Raw genomic sequence first — 18,099 nt, forward strand, 5'->3', positions numbered from 1 at the left:
TTCTCGTTGTTCTGAGTGGTGGTCCAATGAGTGTTGTCAAACATCCATATGCTAGCAAAAGAAACTAGCAGTTAAAGTTAATAGGTCGTGAACTTGTCAAGTTAAAAGACATTGTAGAACCTTGAACACCATGTATTAAAGGATTTAAGAAAGTGGATGCATACTTTTGAGCCTGCTTGGACTGGAAAAAAAAATCCAAAATAACTCCTTCCATCCTGAGAAAAAGAACGGTTTAAATAAATCTTTAAAGCCCCAAATTATCATGATATTCCTGCCCATGGTTAGTGGATGTAAACCTCTGACCACAAGCGCGTGTGGCAAAGTTGCTCTATAGCGCCACTAGTGGTTAGAAAAAATAAAATCCCAATAAAGTATTCAACTGTAATAGCGTACATGTACCACCAGAGGTCAGCACCGCTCGGTGGGGTGGGGGGGGTTTCGGCAGGAGTTGGTCGTTTCAGTGATCCTCGAGCCGCCAGCTGTACGCTTGTGCTGTCCGACGGGTGGAGTTTGGCTGCAGTCCAAAAGACAAAGACAAAGTGATGGGGGACGGAGCGCTGCTGTACCGGAGCCGGACTTAACGTGGCTGAAGGTTGGTTAACTGTGAAGCCTTTTAAGCCTCGTGTAGTTTTGTTGTTAGGATAATTACTGGAAACACACCAAGTCCTCGTACCGAATTCAAGCTGGTAACTGAAAGGCTGTCTTAGCGGAGCGTGAACTACCGGACAGCATCGTGGAGGACTGAGCTGAGCGCAAGCAGGCTAACGTTAGCAAAACGAGGCAATTCGCACAAGGAGGCAAATTTGAGCCTCACTGTTAGCTCAGAGGCGACAAGCTAACTTTATCCTTGGCTTCTTGTCATCAGTGTGCGTTCAGGAGTCTTTGAGTTTCGCAACCGAGTTCTTGCTTATATCGCTTTAATAGCCTCCTCGGGGTTGAGAGGCGGCCAAATTGTCCTGGAAAGCGTCAATAGCCGTTAAATAATGCATGAGCCGCGCTAATCCAAAGTGTTTTGTTTTTTTTAATTGAGGACGGAGCCTGTCGTTAGCCGCCCGACTGCAGCATCAGCAGCTGGTACGAGAAGGGCCTCTAAGCTAACGTTATCGTTGCACCCCAGCCCATAACCGTAACATTTAAAGTTATCTGCTCCTTAGCAGAAAATAGGTGGGCGCTAACCTTATAAAGACCAGTGGTGTTTATTTATGTTCACGTTAGCATTAAGTTTGTACACCGGTATATGTAATATGTACTGAGCAGGCGCTGACACAAGGACACGTTGTCTGTCTTGCGTTATTAAATTACACAGACAGCAATCCGACCAAAGAGGTTTTAGTACTGAGACACAGCTGGTCCTGACCATGTGTTTACATCTTTCCAGGCCTTTGTGACTCCTGCCGAGCTCCCGGATCTTCACCACACAAGAAAAACCACCTGCTGTACCCAGCTGTTTTTGTCCCAGTGTTTACATTGTTTCCGCCAGCGGGAGGCATTTCTCAAACCGCAGAAAACATCTGCAACAAGGGACAGGCAGTTTGTTAGCACACCTGCCTTAATCGTAACCCCCCTCCCCTCCTTTTCCCGGAACTCTTCTCGGAACTCTTCTCAGCTCAGTTTCAGAATCCAGTTCGAGGTGAATCTACTGAAATACTTAACACTGCCCAAGAGGGCAACAACAAGGTGGTCTCCTGTTTTTGTAATGATTCGCATTTCAGTGCAAGGAGAAGCTCCATCCCCTAGTTATCTTGATGAAGACCTTTTTCTGACAAAAAGGTAAAGGCCACTTGGGGCCGGGAGGTGAAGACCTGCACCTCTTCTCACATCTGCTCAATCCTGGGATTTTACACTGTTTTTGAACTGAACTCATCCAACTTTAAAGATGGAACTCTTCTTCAATCCTTTTGATAACTTGGTGTGTATCCTGCTGGGCATCTCCTTCACCGTGTGGTTCACCCTGCTGCTGGTCTTCATTATTGTGCCTGCCATCTTTGGGGTGTCCTTTGGTATCCGGCGTCTTTACATGAAAACACTCTTAAAGGTCTTTGAGGTAAGAGCGTGCTTCCTCGTGACTCAAAGTTTATTGCAGTCTGATGTGCTGTGGCAATCATAAATGTTGCGGATAAAGGTGTGTTTGTGCTTTTGTACAGTTGACCGTTAAAACGATTGCTTCTGCTGCCAAGCACAATGGCAAGGACATAAAAGTTGCTAGCATTGTTCCTCAAATGTGTCATTAAAATTTTATCTTAGTTGTAAAAAGGAAATAAGTTGTAGAAAACAGCGATTGTTCACTGGCACGTCTCCAGCTTTATCTGTGCCTTTAACGACTGACCAGTAGGCATTGTCTGACTGATAGAGATCAACACCACAGCCACTTCCCTTGTTATTCAAGTTTAGAAAACAGTGCTTGTCAGTAAGTGTTGTCTCTGCTTACTGAATTGCTGTCGTTACTTTAAAGAAATGCATTTGAACTCCTAATAATGGCACAGTGCATCAGCTGCTCTGCCCAGTTGTGTCACTAGTAAAGCAGTCATTACTTTCCATCATGTACCTCTGAGAGCAGAACTTGTGCCAGAAATAAATGAACCACTGGAAGATAATCAGATGTTCTTAGCTCATGATTCAAGGAGCAGCAGTGAGATTTCCAGAACAGAACAGATACGACCGAGAGCGTGCAAGGCAGAGAATGAAGATGTAGCACATGGATTTGGTTCATTAGGTTTGATGGAAATAAAAACATGAAACCTGCCATGTTTGTGTATAGACAGTTTTAACAGAAAACCTAAAATGATACTTTGTTTTTGCAGTTACTTGTCTGAAGAATTTGCTTTACTGTTAACCAATGAGTGTATAAATGGCAATACTTCATAAGATATGTGCATGTAGCAGTTAGGACCTTTTCGCTCGCATGCAGCTTGGGGGCTACATGCTGCAAAGCAGCTGCTTTATTTTGGTCCTCATCTTTTTACTAGAAGGAGCCGCTCTCTGTTTACTCCTGCAGTCACCACTGACAACTGCAGCTGCATTTTCATATGATGACTCGGTAAGACAACTTGTCACGACACAGTTTAAAGGTAGCTGTAAAAGAACAAAATAAAAAAGTGAAAAACCTTGGTTGACTAGTGTTGCTTGTATCAGATTTGACTAATGATGGCTTGTGTAGAGCCTTCATTACTAGAGTTAATGTTAATTGTTGCTGTAAAATAAAGTTATTTTTAGGAAATGTAATAAAACATCTTGGTTATCCAGCCTAAATAAAGGTGTTTAGGCTTTCTGTGATTTAGAGCCAAACGTTTGAAAGTTTGTGAGATGTCCAGCCACCAAGCGTTCTTGTTTGTACCAGTCCTTTTGACTAATTTGAGTTTTAGCAGACTTTCATGCCTTAATGTGTTTGAGTACTTACAAACATTCGGTTTTGTTCCAGTGTCAGTTGATTTTCTTATGATTGATGCAGAAAACCCTCAAAGTTGCCAAAATTCTGCAGGCTGTAGGCACAGGTGAAACTGATCGAGCACAACCAGGTTACTCATGTCCTGATATCCCCCCCAAACACACGCACACAAACAAACATGTTGTTTTCCAGCTTGGGAGAACACTGCGTTCTTTGATGCACTTCATTTAGTTTTTTATCTCACCTAGCACAGCATACGTAAATGACTAGATGTTTGCGTCATAGGAAATATTTTTGACATTTATTGCAGTATAATACATGTTAAACAGGGAGTAGTCTGCATTTTAGTGTTTCTGCAAGCACAGATAAGTCAGAAAAATTGGAGAAGTACTACACACGGAAATCCTCTTTTTTTTTTTTTGAATAAGCAAACATTGGGTGTCTGAAGATAAGCACGATATACTTGAACAACACTGGGGAATTTTGCCATTTTTAATCATTTGTGCAAAAAGGAAAAACAATAGATGTAATATTTCTTTTTGTGGGGAAAGTTCATTCATATTGCCTCTTGAGCAGAAACGAGTATCGGATATTGGCTTGCTTAAAAATGTGACCATTTGTCCATATAAGATTCCTTCTGCTGCCAGATGTTTGACCTTTCTTTCATGTAATGTAATGTTGCAATGATGATTGAATGCAAGGCTGAAACCTGTCTTTAAAATAACCAGTGCGCACATGTTTTCATTTTAGATGCCTTTAGGCCAGGGTGTGGAGAATATTTGTGCACCTCTCTAGAATGAACTGGTTTTTTTTTTTTTTTTAATTTCTCAAACATTTTTGCGTCTCTTTCTAATTGTAGATCCATTTCTTTCTTTGTTTCTTTCTAGTGGGCCACACTTAGGATAGAGAGAGGAGCAAAAGAAAAGAATCACCTCCTGTACAAACCCTATTCAAATGGTAAGATCATTCTTGGAAATATTTGTTCAAAAGATGTATTTGTTTTAGAGGTGAATATTTTTGACTTTCTGTCTGTCTGAACTATTCCAGCTATCATTGCCAAGGAGCCAACCTCCTTGGAGGAGGAGATCAAGGAGATCCGGCGGAGCGGCAGCAATAAAGACCTGGACTCAGCCACTGAGTTTGAGTTATCTGACATTTTCTATTTTGCCCGGCGAGGAGTGGAAAGCATCATGGATGATGAAGTGACCAAGCGGTTTACTGCTGAGGAGCTGAAGTCCTGGAATCTGCTGACCCGGAGCAACTACAACTTCCACTATATCAGCCTGAGGCTGACTGTCCTATGGGGGCTGGGCCTGCTGATCCGCTATGGTTTCCTGCTGCCTCTCAGGTATTAGCTGTACTTTGAAGAGTCACAGGCAAAAGCACAGTTGCTGCTTTTGAAATACCAAAAACATGGATACACACAATACATTAGCCCCTCCTGTACAACTAGGCACTGGTATAACCTTGTCACAAATGCTAATGCTAGCATAAAAATTTAGTTTGAATACTTTTCCATATTTTAGCTCGTCACAAACGCTCAACGACATGAGAAATATGTTACGTATGTAACATACTAATAATCTCCTTCCCTAGCATGTATGTTTGTATCTTTTGTCATGTAACTCTATCTAAATAGTCCAATAAAAAGTTGCAAATGTACCACCTGTAGGCCAAACCAGCCTCACAATCGATGCTTCCAGTAGGGATATTTCAGAAAGGTCGGGTACACCCTCGATAGGTCTTTAGGCCGTCACAGCATTAACGCACATGTTCGCATCTATGGGACGTCTAGATTCCAGCCCTTGGGTGTGTGGTTTGACTGTGTGATGCAGCAGTCCTGCCCAACTGAGCAATGATAGAACGCTTTTTTCTTGTATTAAGTTCTTCAGTTTTAACAAACTGTCCCAGAGAATGTTACTAAAGTTTCACATTTATGTTTTAACCACATGCAAGTCTAACTGGTTACTCAGTTTTGTGTGGTTACTTGACATGCGAACTTGCTGTTACATAACTAAAGACGCCACATACAGAGATCCTCTACCAGCCTCATCTTAGAAAGACACAGAGATGGTGACTCAGTGCTAAGTGTGGCTGGCTCATTTCCAGTCGCCAGTGGGGAGACAAATCAGGCCACCGCTGCACAGACACCCTCCTTTCTAGTCTCCTGTCAAGCCTAATAGATTCTCTCTTTCAGCCTTTGTCCAATTGAATATTGGCTTTGCTCATGACACTGTGAAACCTTCAGCTCTCTTATATTTTTCTTAATCCCCACACAATATAATCAGCACCTTTTCCAGCCCTGGATGATTGGTTCATCCAGATTAAGTCGACGTGTCGGCCAGCTTAACTGTCACCTAATATGTCCTTCTGCAGGTTCTGCAGTCTTGTCTGAGACAGTGGAGTGTAGAGGAGGGCATGATACTTTGAGTTTATGTCAAGAATCTTACACTACTGCTTTTTACATGAGCTCTTCTAAGTGAAAGCTTGTGGTTCAGAAGAAAGCTTTTTAAGTAATATATCTGCATGTTAATGTCCATACAAAGACTAATTAATTAAACCAAAACAACTACAGTGTTCTGTTGTAATGCTTCCTTATGCTTCTCTGAATTGTCCTGTCTCCCTCTATCAGGGTCACTCTTGCCTTCACTGGTGTAGGTCTGCTTGTGTTCCTCACCTCTGTTGTTGGGCTGCTGCCAAATGGAAGGTATAACTGATGGTTACGACTTTAACTCTATCAAAAGTATCAGATCAGCCCTGCAGATGTGTTAATCCTGCTGTGTACTCTTTCCAGGATGAAGAATTTTCTGAGTGAGAAAGTCCATTTGATGTGCTACAGAATATGCGTCAGAGCTTTGACTGCCATTATAACCTACCATGACAGGTAAGGACCTACACTGTTTTCCCATATAACCACCAAGTCATGTGACTGTTTTATTCCATTTGTCAACCACTGGAAGTGTTTACTTGACATTGCTCATTTAATTGCATAATTTTCCATTTTTTTTTTGGATCAGTGTCCGTCATAGAGGACAGGATGATGGGTGGTGCATCTGCTGGTTGATTGCTTCACACAACTGCCCCAGTGTTTCTCTGTGCTTTCTCAACATTGTGGTTAATTTCCCAATTTTTTTTCACTCTTGCTCTTTAATGGCATACACCCTGATAAGTTTTCATTAAAAATATTGATTGATGTGTCTGTTCGCACTCAATAAGAAATTGCATGAAGCCAAAGTTATAACAGTGCAAAAGTCTGTCTGAAAAGTGTAACAGTGCTGCTGGTGATTATTGACTTCGCTAAAAAAAAATCAAATTACAATTAGATAGCGCTCAGAGCGATTTACTTTTTCATTGTCAAGGGGAAAACTATGTTTAACAAAAAGAGACCCCCAAAAATTGCATAATGTCAGCAGTCACTTTCAAAAATGCCACTGTAGATTTAATGCTGACGTCGACTGAGAAAATTGTCAGGCGGTGGAAGGAATACTTCGAGGACCTCCTTAATCCCACTGACACGTCTTCCGAGGAGGAAGCAGAGTCTGGGGAGGAGGGGAATGACCCGCCAATTTCCGGGGGCGAGGTCACTGAGGCAGTTAAACAACTCCTTGGTGGCAGAGCCCCTGGTGTTGATGAGGTCCGCCCCGAGTTCCTGAAGGCTCTGGACGTTGTAGGGCTGTCCTGGTTGACACGCCTCTGCAATGTTGCGTGGAGATCAGTGGCAGTACCTGTGGACTGGCAGACCGGGGTGGTGGTCCCCATCTTTAAGAAAGGGGACCGGAGGGTGTGTTCCAACTACAGGGGGATCACACTCCTCAGCCTCCCTGGGAAAGTCTATGCCAGGGTGCTGGAAAGGAGAGTTCGTCCGTTAGTCGAACCTCTGATACAGGAGGAACAATGCGGTTTTCGTCCTGGTCGCGGAACACTGGACCAGCTCTTTATCCTCTCCAGGATACTTGAGGGTGCATGGGAGTTTGCCCAACCAGTCTACATGTGTTTTGTGGACTTGGAGAAGGCATTCGACCGTGTCCCTCGGGGTGTCCTGTGGGAGGTGTTGCGGGAATATGGGGTGTCTGGCCCATTGCTACGGGCCATTCGATCCCTATACAACCGTTGCAAGAGCTTGGTTCGCATTGCCGGCAATAAGTCGGACTCGTTCCTGGTGGGTGATGGGCTCCGCCAGGGCTTTGTCTCCGGTTCTGTTCATAATTTTTATGGACAGGATTTCTAGGCGCAGCCAAGTGGTGGAGGGCTTTCGCTTTGGTGGCCTCAGAATCTCATCTCTGATTTTTGCAGATGATGTGGTTCTGTTGGCTTCATCGGGTGAGGGCCTCCAGCTCGCACTGGAACGGTTCGCACCGAGTGTGAAGCAGCGGGAATGAGGATCAGCACCTCCAAATCTGAGGCCATGGTTCTCAGCCGGAAAAGGGTGGAGTGCCCACTCCGGGTCGGGGATGAGTTCTTGCCCCAAGTGGAGGAGTTCAAGTATCTCGGGGTCTTGTTCGCGAGTGATGGGAGAAGGGAGCCGGAGATCGACAGACGGATTGGGGCTGCAGCTGCAGTAATGCGGACGCTGCACCGGTCCGTCGTGGTGAAGAGGGAGCTGAGTGTAAAAGCGAAGCTGTCAATTTACCGGTCGATCTACGTCCCTACCTTCACCTATGGCCACGAGCTGTGGGTAGTGACCGAAAGAACGGGATCGCGGATACAAGCGGCAGAAATGAGCTTCCTCCGAAGGGTGGCTGGCCTCTCCCTTAGAGATAGGGTGAGAAGTTCGGCCATCCGGGAGGGGCTCAGAGTAGAGCAGCTGCTGCTCCACATCGAAAGGAGCTAGCTGAGGTGGTTCGGGCATCTGACAAGGATGCCCCCTGGGCGCCTCCTGGGTGAGGTGTTCCAGGCATGTCCCACCGGGAGGAGGCCCCGGGGCAGACCCAGGACACGCTGGAGAGATTATATCTCTCGGCTGGCCTGGGAACGCCTTGGTATTCCCCCGGATAAGCTGGAGGAGGTGGCTGGGGAGAGGGAGGTCTGGGCCTCTTTGCTTAGGCTTCTGCCCCCGCGACCCGGCCCCGGACAAAGCGGATGAAGATGGATGGATAGATTTAATGCGTTTTGGGGTTACTTTAGGCTACGTAACACTGCAGGCGAAAGCGCATCAAATACGACTTTTTTGACCCTATGCGACCCATATCCGATCATGGTATGACAGTGTGAACGGCACAAATCCGATATTTTCAAATCCGATCTGGGTCACTTTCGTATGTGGTACTGAATCCAATAGATATCTAATGTTTTAGAAAGTGACTGCTGTTTGAATGGTCATGTTGCATTAAATCAGTCTTTTATGTCACTGACACAAGACAGAAGCCAATTATCAGTGCCAGAGAAGACAAATGAGAAAGCATGGCGGCGGAAACTGGAGACGGAGCGAGTCAATGGACAAAAACTGAGGTTTTGGAGTTGATTAGCATATGGGGAGACAATTCTATTCAAGCTAAACGACTCCGTGTCCATATATACCTCTGCACGGAGGTAGCAGCCACTGCTCCAAACAAGGCCATTGTTAAAGCACAGGCTATCTTTTTTCTCAGTGTCCTTCTTCCTCTAATTTGTCAAAATTCTGTCAGTTACGACTGTGCAGAAATTAATAGACTGCTGCAACAACACCTGCTAGCTCTGTAGCTGCCATTTTTACTACCGTAAACGGAGTGCGTTGTGTGTGATGTCTTCTTTTGCGCGTGCGGGCCACTCTGAGGGCCGTGAACCGTTCACACTAGAGCGGTTTTGCGGTCACATTTTATTTGTAGTGTGAACAACCAGACAGAAAAATCGGATTTGATCAAAAAATCGGAATTGAGCATTAAGACCTGCAGTGTGAACGTAGCCTATGACACTTTGGGCTAGAGCAGGACGATATGACCAAAAGTATTTATCACGATATACATTTGAAAATTTGCGATAATTATATATAAGATGATATAATTGACACTAGACAAAACACTTTACAACTTTATTAGTGCAAAACAAAAAAAACATCAATGTATTTTCACTTAAACAAGCAGCTGTTTTTTTTTTTAAATTTTTTTAGTGTGCATTAAAAGTTATATAAAAATGTAACTGTGCAAATGCAAATTCCTTGCTGACAGTTTAACCAAAATGCATTTCCAGTGGAAATTGGCCGACATATCCTCAGCATAACCATGTATAATATCTACAAAACTTAAAAAGAGGTTATACACACACAATACGGTAATATTATGTTGAAGCACAGTACATATCACTCCACGAGGCTCCTGCGTACGACAGCCGTAATGCTCCGACAATCCATCAAGCGGTGCGGGTTCGTAGCTTAGCAAAGTCGTACTAAAACATTTGACTGATTTTCGAACGCCGTGTATAATACATAAAATCGTTTCGAGGTCAGTAAACACAACCAGAATTCATATATAAGGCACACGGGATTATAAGGGGCACTGTCGATTTTCAGAAAAATCAAAAGATTGATTTTAAGTGTGCTGTATTTTCCAAAATATAACTTGGTAATAACGACGGCCCACTAGCATGCGCTACCAAAAATAGTTTTTTGATGTGTATCTGACGGACGAAAGCTAAACCAGTTCCACACCACTGAAGTTGCAGCATTTTGACAAACTAATTCTGGTTCATCCGTTTCATTCATTCCACTTTCGCCCTTCTCATTCTCTGTCACCGCCATGCTTTTTCCGCCATTTTCGTATGAAAACAAAGGCACTGCACATGCGTTTTACCCATATTCTATTGCGATATTTCATTTTGTTATCGTTGCCCAACATTATACCGGTATTACCGTGAACGGTATGATATGGCCCAGCCCTACTTTGGGCAATGAGGATGTCAAGATTTAAGCTTTGGTTTGAAGTTATCATAAATCTAGAAGGATGCAATAATCCCAACCATGCAGCGGCTGCACCGCTTGTTCACATGGTCCCATCATTTTGCCTTTCAGAAACATAAGGCTCAGTTGACATCTTGTCCTGAGGGGAAAGGTGTCAGATTACATGATGACAGATGACTTATGTTCAGAGAGCAGAAGCCATGGTGTTAACAATGGAAATCTGTGCATATAGTGTGTGAGCATGAAAGGAAGGGTGTCTGTAGCTAGACTCAAGACTTTCTGAATTAATTTTCACCACAGCAGTTATTCTGATGCAAGATGAAGTACAGAAGTCAGCAACAGATGCTCACACAACCATTGTGAGCTCAACCAAACTTTCCAAGTTTTTACATATGACATGCTTGGAGCCAAGGAATGTGTTTCATGAACCATTACTGATTCAATTAGATTTGGGTTTGAGAGATTTATTAAGTGATGCAAGAAATAATTTAAATATATATTTTTTTTTCGCAAGAACGTTGGAGGAACATAAAACGTGACAGAGGACTTTGATCAAAAGGGTTGCACATGCAACCGATGTGGAAGAGGAAGTTATTACTCACATTGTGCACTCTCTAGCAGCTGGTGTTTTCTTGGCAGTGCCAAGTGTATAGGAGGCTTGAAGGAATTTGAAATAATCAGCTGACATTTTTAGTGATATTTGTTACGTTTCTGAAAGGAAATGTGACCTGATATGCTTTCACCTGCAGAACAATGGTGGTTTGTTGTTGAAATGAGAATATAAATTCAGATTCTGAGAGATACGAGTAGAAGTCGAGTCAGTACTTGTTTGACATTTGTTGATTGGACTGATGCACATTAGGTGCACTTGTAGGTAAGCCAGAGCTGTAACTTTGAGTCTGTTGGGCCTAGCCTGTTGTAACATGTATTCCTCCCCAGTCTGGTTCTAAAAATACTCAAGTGATACAGTAAGCAATGTTCTCTCCCTATTTAAGATGGAAACTCTATCTGTGGAATGTAGTCTTAGCTGTCAGATCCTCCATACTCAGGGGGTCGCACATTTCAACATGGACAGCATGGGTTGCTTTGTTTTCACCAGAGAAGAGGGTGGGAGGCACTGCACCAAATCATACCAAAATTTCTATTAAGCATGGTTTTGCATTTGATTTTAACAGTTGCTTACCCCCCACACTTCATAATCTTTATTAAGTCCCATCATAATTTAATTGTTGTTTCCCCCTTTTCTAGTGAGAATAAACCCAAAAATGGAGGCATCTGTGTCGCTAACCACACTTCACCAATTGATGTCATCATCCTGGCAAGCGATGGCTGTTATGCTATGGTAACTATACTGGCACAAAATGTAGAAAAGAACAAAACATTTACGTTGGTCACTTCTTCTACTGCAGGTATTTGTTGGAGTGGAAACTCTCCCAGAAATAGATCTGTTGCTATCTTTGTGTTTGTGTTGTTAGGTTGGACAAATCCATGGCGGCTTGATGGGGGTCATTCAGAGATCCATGGTCAAAGCTTGTCCACACATTTGGTTTGAACGCTCAGAAGTAAAAGACAGACATCTTGTGGCCAAAAGGTAGAATTACAGTCTGTGTTTAAAGATATTTTTTTTGTACGTTTTTATGACGTTTTACCTTTTTAGAAATTATTCCATGGGTTGTTTTTGGATCATTCAAAGTAAAACTTCAAATTGGAATAAGTCTACTCAAATTTTTGGTTTAATAGTCTTTAAAAAGTGATCTCTTTAGAAATCTTTTGCATTAACCTGCATACTTCTTTCACTACAGATTGAGCGACCATGTAGAAGATAAATCTAAACTGCCTATCCTCATTTTCCCAGAAGGTGAGCTCATATAGAAAATCATATAGTTATCTAACTGCAAGTTTCATTTTATCTTACATAAACCTTGTGTTTTATGAATTCTTATTTCAAGGTACCTGCATTAACAACACATCGGTTATGATGTTTAAGAAGGGCAGTTTTGAAATTGGTGCCACAGTCTACCCTGTGGCTATTAAGGTAACAGTTTTTGTTCTAGTTTTTAACTACAGTCTTGTCCACAGTAACACATGTACTGATTAATCATTTTGGTGTGTGCCTGAACCTCGTAGTATGATCCCCGCTTTGGAGATGCTTTCTGGAATAGCAGCAAGTTCGGGATGGTCAACTACCTTTTGCGTATGATGAGCAGCTGGGCCATCGTCTGCAGCGTGTGGTACCTTCCTCCCATGTCTAGAGAGGTGAGACTCAACTCGAGGCATCTCAACAAAGAGAAGCTTTGTGTTTCTTTTTTTTGTTGTTTTGTTTTTATATATTGAGAGCACGTTGTTTAAAATCCATATACTTGTAATGGATTTTTTTTATCTTGATTTATTACATTTTATTTTGACCAGCCATCCTCAAAATTTGACCAGCAGGACCTGCAGTCACAATAACAGAATATGCGTTTCAGCTGTAGACCCTCTGTATTGTTTTGTCGCCCTGTTTACAAATTCCTACAATGAGAATAATACCAAACTTTTGATGGTATACATTTTCAAGGCTTTATACTTTTTTAGACAAGGGCAACAAAACACATGAGGGGAATAAAGCACTTAGTGAAACATCTCAGCATTAATTATCTTAACTGGCAACAGGTCATTAACATTATTGATTATGCAAAGATCATCTCAGAGAAGCAAAGTCTTTGAGAATTAAAACAAGATTCAGAAATGTTGCTAACTCTCTTATTTAAGATCGACTGAAATGTAACATAAATCTGTCCGGTGACCTGACCAATCAAAATCTATTCATTCATTCATCATATACATAGTCTTAAAGAGCTAAAAAGAGCAACCATCAGCACACAACTCAAAAACCAGCATCCTCCATGGTATGTGGTGCATTAGTGCATATTGCATGAGCATGTGCTGCATGGCATTGCTACAGATGCTGCCACCCAGATCTCCTTCAGTATGACAAAATGATAAGATTTTAGGTGAAAAGCTGTTCATTGTTTATGACCGCTTGCTTACCAGAACTGTATTCATGTTTGTCCTCCCAACAGGAGGGAGAGGATGCAGTACAGTTCGCAAATCGTGTTAAAGCAGCCATAGCCAGGCAAGGAGGACTTGTCGATCTCTTATGGTAAGATAACACTCTTTCATTTTCACATACACATTCAATGAAGGACAAGGCAGAAAAACGTGTGACTATTCATACCAGACACTGGATCATAGAAAAGCACAAGTGTAACCAAAAGCAATAGCAAAACCTTACAAAATAAAAGGTTTTTTTCTGTCAGTCACATACACAATCATTGCTCCAGCTTGTTGGAGCTGTTAACCAAATCCATCCATAATTATGTTACATGTACTATAGTCCCACACAGATCATTTTAGATGTCTAAAAATATACTGGATTTTCTTTACTGTTTCAACTGCATCCATTAGTTTCCATGAAATGCATTGAGCAAATTGATGCAACCTAATAACACTGCTTTCCTTTCTTTTTATGAGCTATGAACTACTGAAATTTCCTTTAGTTACTACAGCGTTGTAGGGTGCCATCTGAATTACAGTTTATCTGCTTGTTACATGATGATGTCCCTCCTGCTTCCTTGTCCTCCTGTGGCGTTTGTTTAGACTCTTGTCTTTTTAATGTACTGGGATACTTTTTTTTTAGTTAACATAAACAAGCCCCTAAGAATAATCCATGGTCGTTGTCAATTTGTCTGGCTTTTTATTAGCACTGGTTATGTGCAGCACGCCTTTAAGCTCAGTTTGTATCTACTGTATCTACAGCCCATGGGCTCACGGCTTGCCAGACACCAAATATTTTAACGCATCAGAAAAGAATCACTCTCAGGCTGACTAAGATTTCAGTGGGGACCTGAAGCCTAGAATCAGAAATTTTTCCGTTAGATGGATTATCTGAAATGTTCTCTTAACTAAAGTTTAGTTAAGAGACCCTCACATTAACATTTATTAAGTTTATATTACTCTAACCATAGCTCTGTAGGTAGCCACCAGGTAGCACGCCATTGCCAGCTAGCCAAACTTCAGTAACACTACAAACATCGCTACTCCCAAAAAGTTGATTCTGTTCATCTGGACATGGTGTTTTCATTGGGAGAAACATTTCGTCACTCAGAACAAAATCAACTTTGGGGGATTTCCTTACTTGGATGATTGAGCATGCAGACAGACATTGCTACTGTTTTGTTTTGTCCAGAGTGACAACAGATCTGTCTCTTTCTTTCTTTCTTTCTTTCTTTCTTTCTTTCTTTCTTTCTTTCTTTCTTTCTTTCTTTCTTTCTTTCTTTCTTTCTTTCTTAACTTTCAGAACATGATTTATAATTTTTTGATGGAGAGTATAGTTAGCTAACGTCTTACTCTGTTAAACAACTTTTTCATGGATGTTGAACTTTTTTGTAACACCAGGGTGAACTCCCACACTCATCATTTTATTGGCGCTGCAAGAATTTGGACTGTTGTTACTCTCAGTGATGCCAAAAATGTTTGATTTCTGGGAAATGAAGAACAGTTTGACATCATTAGCTATTTCTGCGTCTAGACTTATGAAGCTGATTGGATCTACAAGGCCAATCAACCTATAATTTAATTATTCAATTATTCTTACCAATTACATGGAGACATTATTATATTTAATTCAGTTTTCATAGTTGAATATTTGCTTCCTTATACCATTTGGTTGCCATTTTTTTTAAAGAATAAGAATTTATTACAGTATTGCCATTTACGATAAAGTTTAAGTTTTTTACATTTTAATTGCTTGGATAGAAACTAATCAGTAGAACATGTGTGGCTACATTGTTACTAATTCAGGCTCTTTTATAGGGATGGAGGACTGAAAAGGGCAAAGGTTAAAGATACCTTTAAAGAAGAGCAGCAGAAGTTGTACAGTAAAATGCTGGTTGGCACCCAGGAGGACCGCAGCCGCTCCTGAAGGACCTTTATGGAGATGGACTGGCTCAAAGCTGGGCACCTCTTACTGATTAGGCGATCAGCAGCGGTCCTTTTCTGTCGGAGCCCCTGGACTGGAAAATTCTGTCCCTGATGTCAAAAGTACTCCATTTGGCTTCCTCGGTCACTGCCTCAGCCTGGCATGTTAAGTTGGCTTCGCTGTTACAGGTCATTCTGAGTCTGCTGCCCTGTGTTGGAATAGCTTGACCGAAGCCTCGCTTGCATTAGAAACGGAGCAAAGGAGAGTCTTCCTTGGTGGCAGTCTTTTAAGGAAAAGTGTTTATTTTTGTTTGTTTTTTTCTTTTTCACTTAATCGTTTTATATTTTGTTTTTAAGATTTTACAGTCATGTTTTTATGTTATGTTTCCGTTTCAGACTTGATTATACCTGGGTGTATAAAGGAGTTATTGTAGATAAAAACTAAATTGTTCTAAAGCTGAAACCTGTGACTGACTTGGGGTTTTTCATGACCGGCTTGTACCCTTGATTCAGGGCACAGTGCCAGATTTTGTTACATTTCAGATATTTTTATGGGCTTTTTTCCAAGATGAAAAAAAAACCTTGTATTTTAAACATTGAGTTTTACATTAAGACTTGTATCAACACATGGCCACTGTAGGAGCTGCGCTTGAGACGTGTTCCTGATATGCTGTCTGTGACTTCTTTTCTTTTTTTTCTCCTCTCTCCACTGAATGTGCAAGTGCTCACATTATGAAGTGGAAAATGTGCACCCACAGTTACTCTGATGGAAGTCTGTAGATTTAGACACCTATTCTTCTTCCAGCTAATAATGTATAACTGGAAAAAGGGATTATTAGGAATTTCGTCAGCATTGTTCCTGTAAGGCTTGTGTCACGCAGGTAGCGATGTAAAATCATAACAGTGGGTCTCTTCACTAAACACATAGATATAATGGCAAATAACCAAAACATACTCATACACCTTTTAAAAATACATCTTTTCATTGACTTCCTGCCATTGCAGTGAACAGTGGCTAGTTTATTTTAAGTAAACTCTAAAAGCTATTGTGTTTATCTGCCCCGCCTCACCAATGACCTTTTTCCTAACTTAGCAGCCTCAAGGAGGTTTCATGAACAGACTGCAGCTTTACTTTGAACTCAAGAAACTTGGTGGACGGCCTCATTGGTTTCTCCCTGGGACCTTTGTCTCACTGGTCTGCTGTTATCAGGGATAGTCGTTTTAGATTATGTCAAATCATTTCATAAAAATAAATGTTCAAGAATGTTCACTACTTTTGACTTTGTTTTTTTTTCACTATATCTAATGTTTATAAGTATTGCCTTGACTTGCTGTTGTTTTCTGTCTTTCTGGATAGTTTTTCGTTGTGATGCCTCCAGTCTGGCATCAAGATTGGAATCTTTATTTTTCTAGCACTGTATTCTTGCATTTATTCCCTATCAGGGTTTAGTGCTAAGGATCAGTGCGTGAATGTACAGCACATTTGAAGAGATTTAAACATGTGATTACCTGAGATGCTTATGTGTGACCTTAAACAAGCCTTTCATTCTTGAAAACCCTGCAGTGTGGTTGATTTAAAAAAAAAAAAAAAAACCTCTGCAAAGGCGAGTCGGCCAAAGTTCCTTCACAGTGATTTGAAAGACATTGCCAGTAATCACACACTTGATTTCAGTTCGTGCTGCCAAAAGTGGCAAAACAAGTTATTAGGTTTACACTATCACTCTGTCACACAGAGCCAGATAGGTTTGGGTAGATTTTATCCCTTAATTTATTAAGTCACGATTTTAAAACTGCATTGTGTGTTTTGTCATTATAATTGTCCCACATTAAATATTTTTTTGACAGTCTGACACATGTAACTGTGACAATTATGCAAAGAATAAACCAGGAAGGGGGCAAATATTTGCTGAGTTTCAGCACACAGTAGAGTCAGATGTCATAAGCTCACTTTTAGTCTGATACCTGCTCATGATATGCGTCCAAATGACTAAAGCATTTATTCTTAGAAGTGCTGATATAGGGGATAAAACAAAAGACAGACCTGTTTTAAAGTAGATTGAATAAGAATTTTGAATGCATAAAAAAATCAAAACATCTTGATCTCATGGGTGTCGATTGATGGAAAGACGATAAACATCAGCTATTTCTGGGTCTAGACTTATGAAGATGATTGGCTCTACAAGGCCAATCAACCTATAATTTAATTATTCAGTTATTCTTACCAACTACATGGAGACCTTATATTCAATTCATTTTTCACAGTTGACTATTTGCTTCCTCGTACCATTTGGTTGCCCTTTTTTAAAGAATAAGAATTTATTGCAGTATTGCTATTTATGATAAAGTTTATATTGTTTACATTTTAATCGCTTGGGTAGAAACTAATCATTAGAACATGTGTGGCTACATTGTTTACAAATTCAAGCTCTTTCATACGGATGGAGAACTGAAAAGGGCAAAGGTTAAAGATACCTGTGAAGAAGAGCAGCAGAAGCTGTGCAGTAAAATGCTGGTTGGCACCAGGAGGACAGAATCGAATTTGAGATTATTGGAACTTGACAAAATGTGGAAAACTTGACAGTTCAGTTTTATTTATAAATCACCACAACAGTCGCCTCAAAGCACTTTACATTGTGCCCCCTTAAAAAGAAGAACTTGGTGTCAGTGGGAATGAAAATCCCCCTTTTAACAGGAAGAAACCTCTAGCAGGACAAGGCTTAGGGGAGGACAGCCATCTGCCATGAGGGGAGGAAGACAGGACAAAGACGCACTGTGGAAGTGAGACAGAGATGAACAACAACCACAAGGTCTGAAAACTTTCATACTGCACTGCCTCATCCAAGAATCCATGGCTGCAATAAACCACTTCTTCCTCCTTTCAATG

General features: G+C 41.3%; 1 protein-coding gene across 1 annotated transcript; it reads left to right on the plus strand.

Moving 5' to 3' along the window:
• Positions 1–424: 424 nt before the first annotated feature.
• On the plus strand, positions 425–16,489 carry LOC147317159 (glycerol-3-phosphate acyltransferase 4). The gene is made up of 13 exons (XM_086313845.1): positions 425–592; positions 1,379–2,044; positions 4,273–4,342; positions 4,433–4,733; positions 6,018–6,092; positions 6,180–6,269; positions 11,505–11,598; positions 11,732–11,847; positions 12,059–12,114; positions 12,206–12,291; positions 12,384–12,512; positions 13,319–13,398; positions 15,111–16,489. Exons 2-13 carry the CDS (start codon positions 1,877–1,879, stop codon positions 15,217–15,219), a joined length of 1,374 nt encoding a protein of 457 aa, XP_086169971.1. The 5' UTR covers positions 425–592; positions 1,379–1,876; the 3' UTR covers positions 15,220–16,489.
• Positions 16,490–18,099: the final 1,610 nt, after the last annotated feature.

The sequence above is a fragment of the Aulonocara sp. 'chitande type north' Nkhata Bay genome, linkage group LG12, assembly GCF_057382095.1.
Source record: "Aulonocara sp. 'chitande type north' Nkhata Bay isolate Kocher_YH1m ecotype deep benthic linkage group LG12, A_spYH_male_GT1.1, whole genome shotgun sequence".
In the NCBI taxonomy this organism is placed as follows: Eukaryota; Metazoa; Chordata; class Actinopteri; order Cichliformes; family Cichlidae; genus Aulonocara; species Aulonocara sp. 'chitande type north' Nkhata Bay.

Bases quoted from the DNA above. Each gene is read 5' to 3' on its own strand.
- LOC147317159 (XM_086313845.1), top strand. From the start codon at position 1,877: ATGGAACTCTTCTTCAATCCTTTTGATAACTTGGTGTGTATCCTGCTG. The intron at 12,292-12,383 runs GTAACAGTTTTT...TGAACCTCGTAG, and splicing joins TCTACCCTGTGGCTATTAAG to TATGATCCCCGCTTTGGAGA. The intron at 13,399-15,110 runs GTAAGATAACAC...GCTCTTTTATAG, and splicing joins GGACTTGTCGATCTCTTATG to GGATGGAGGACTGAAAAGGG.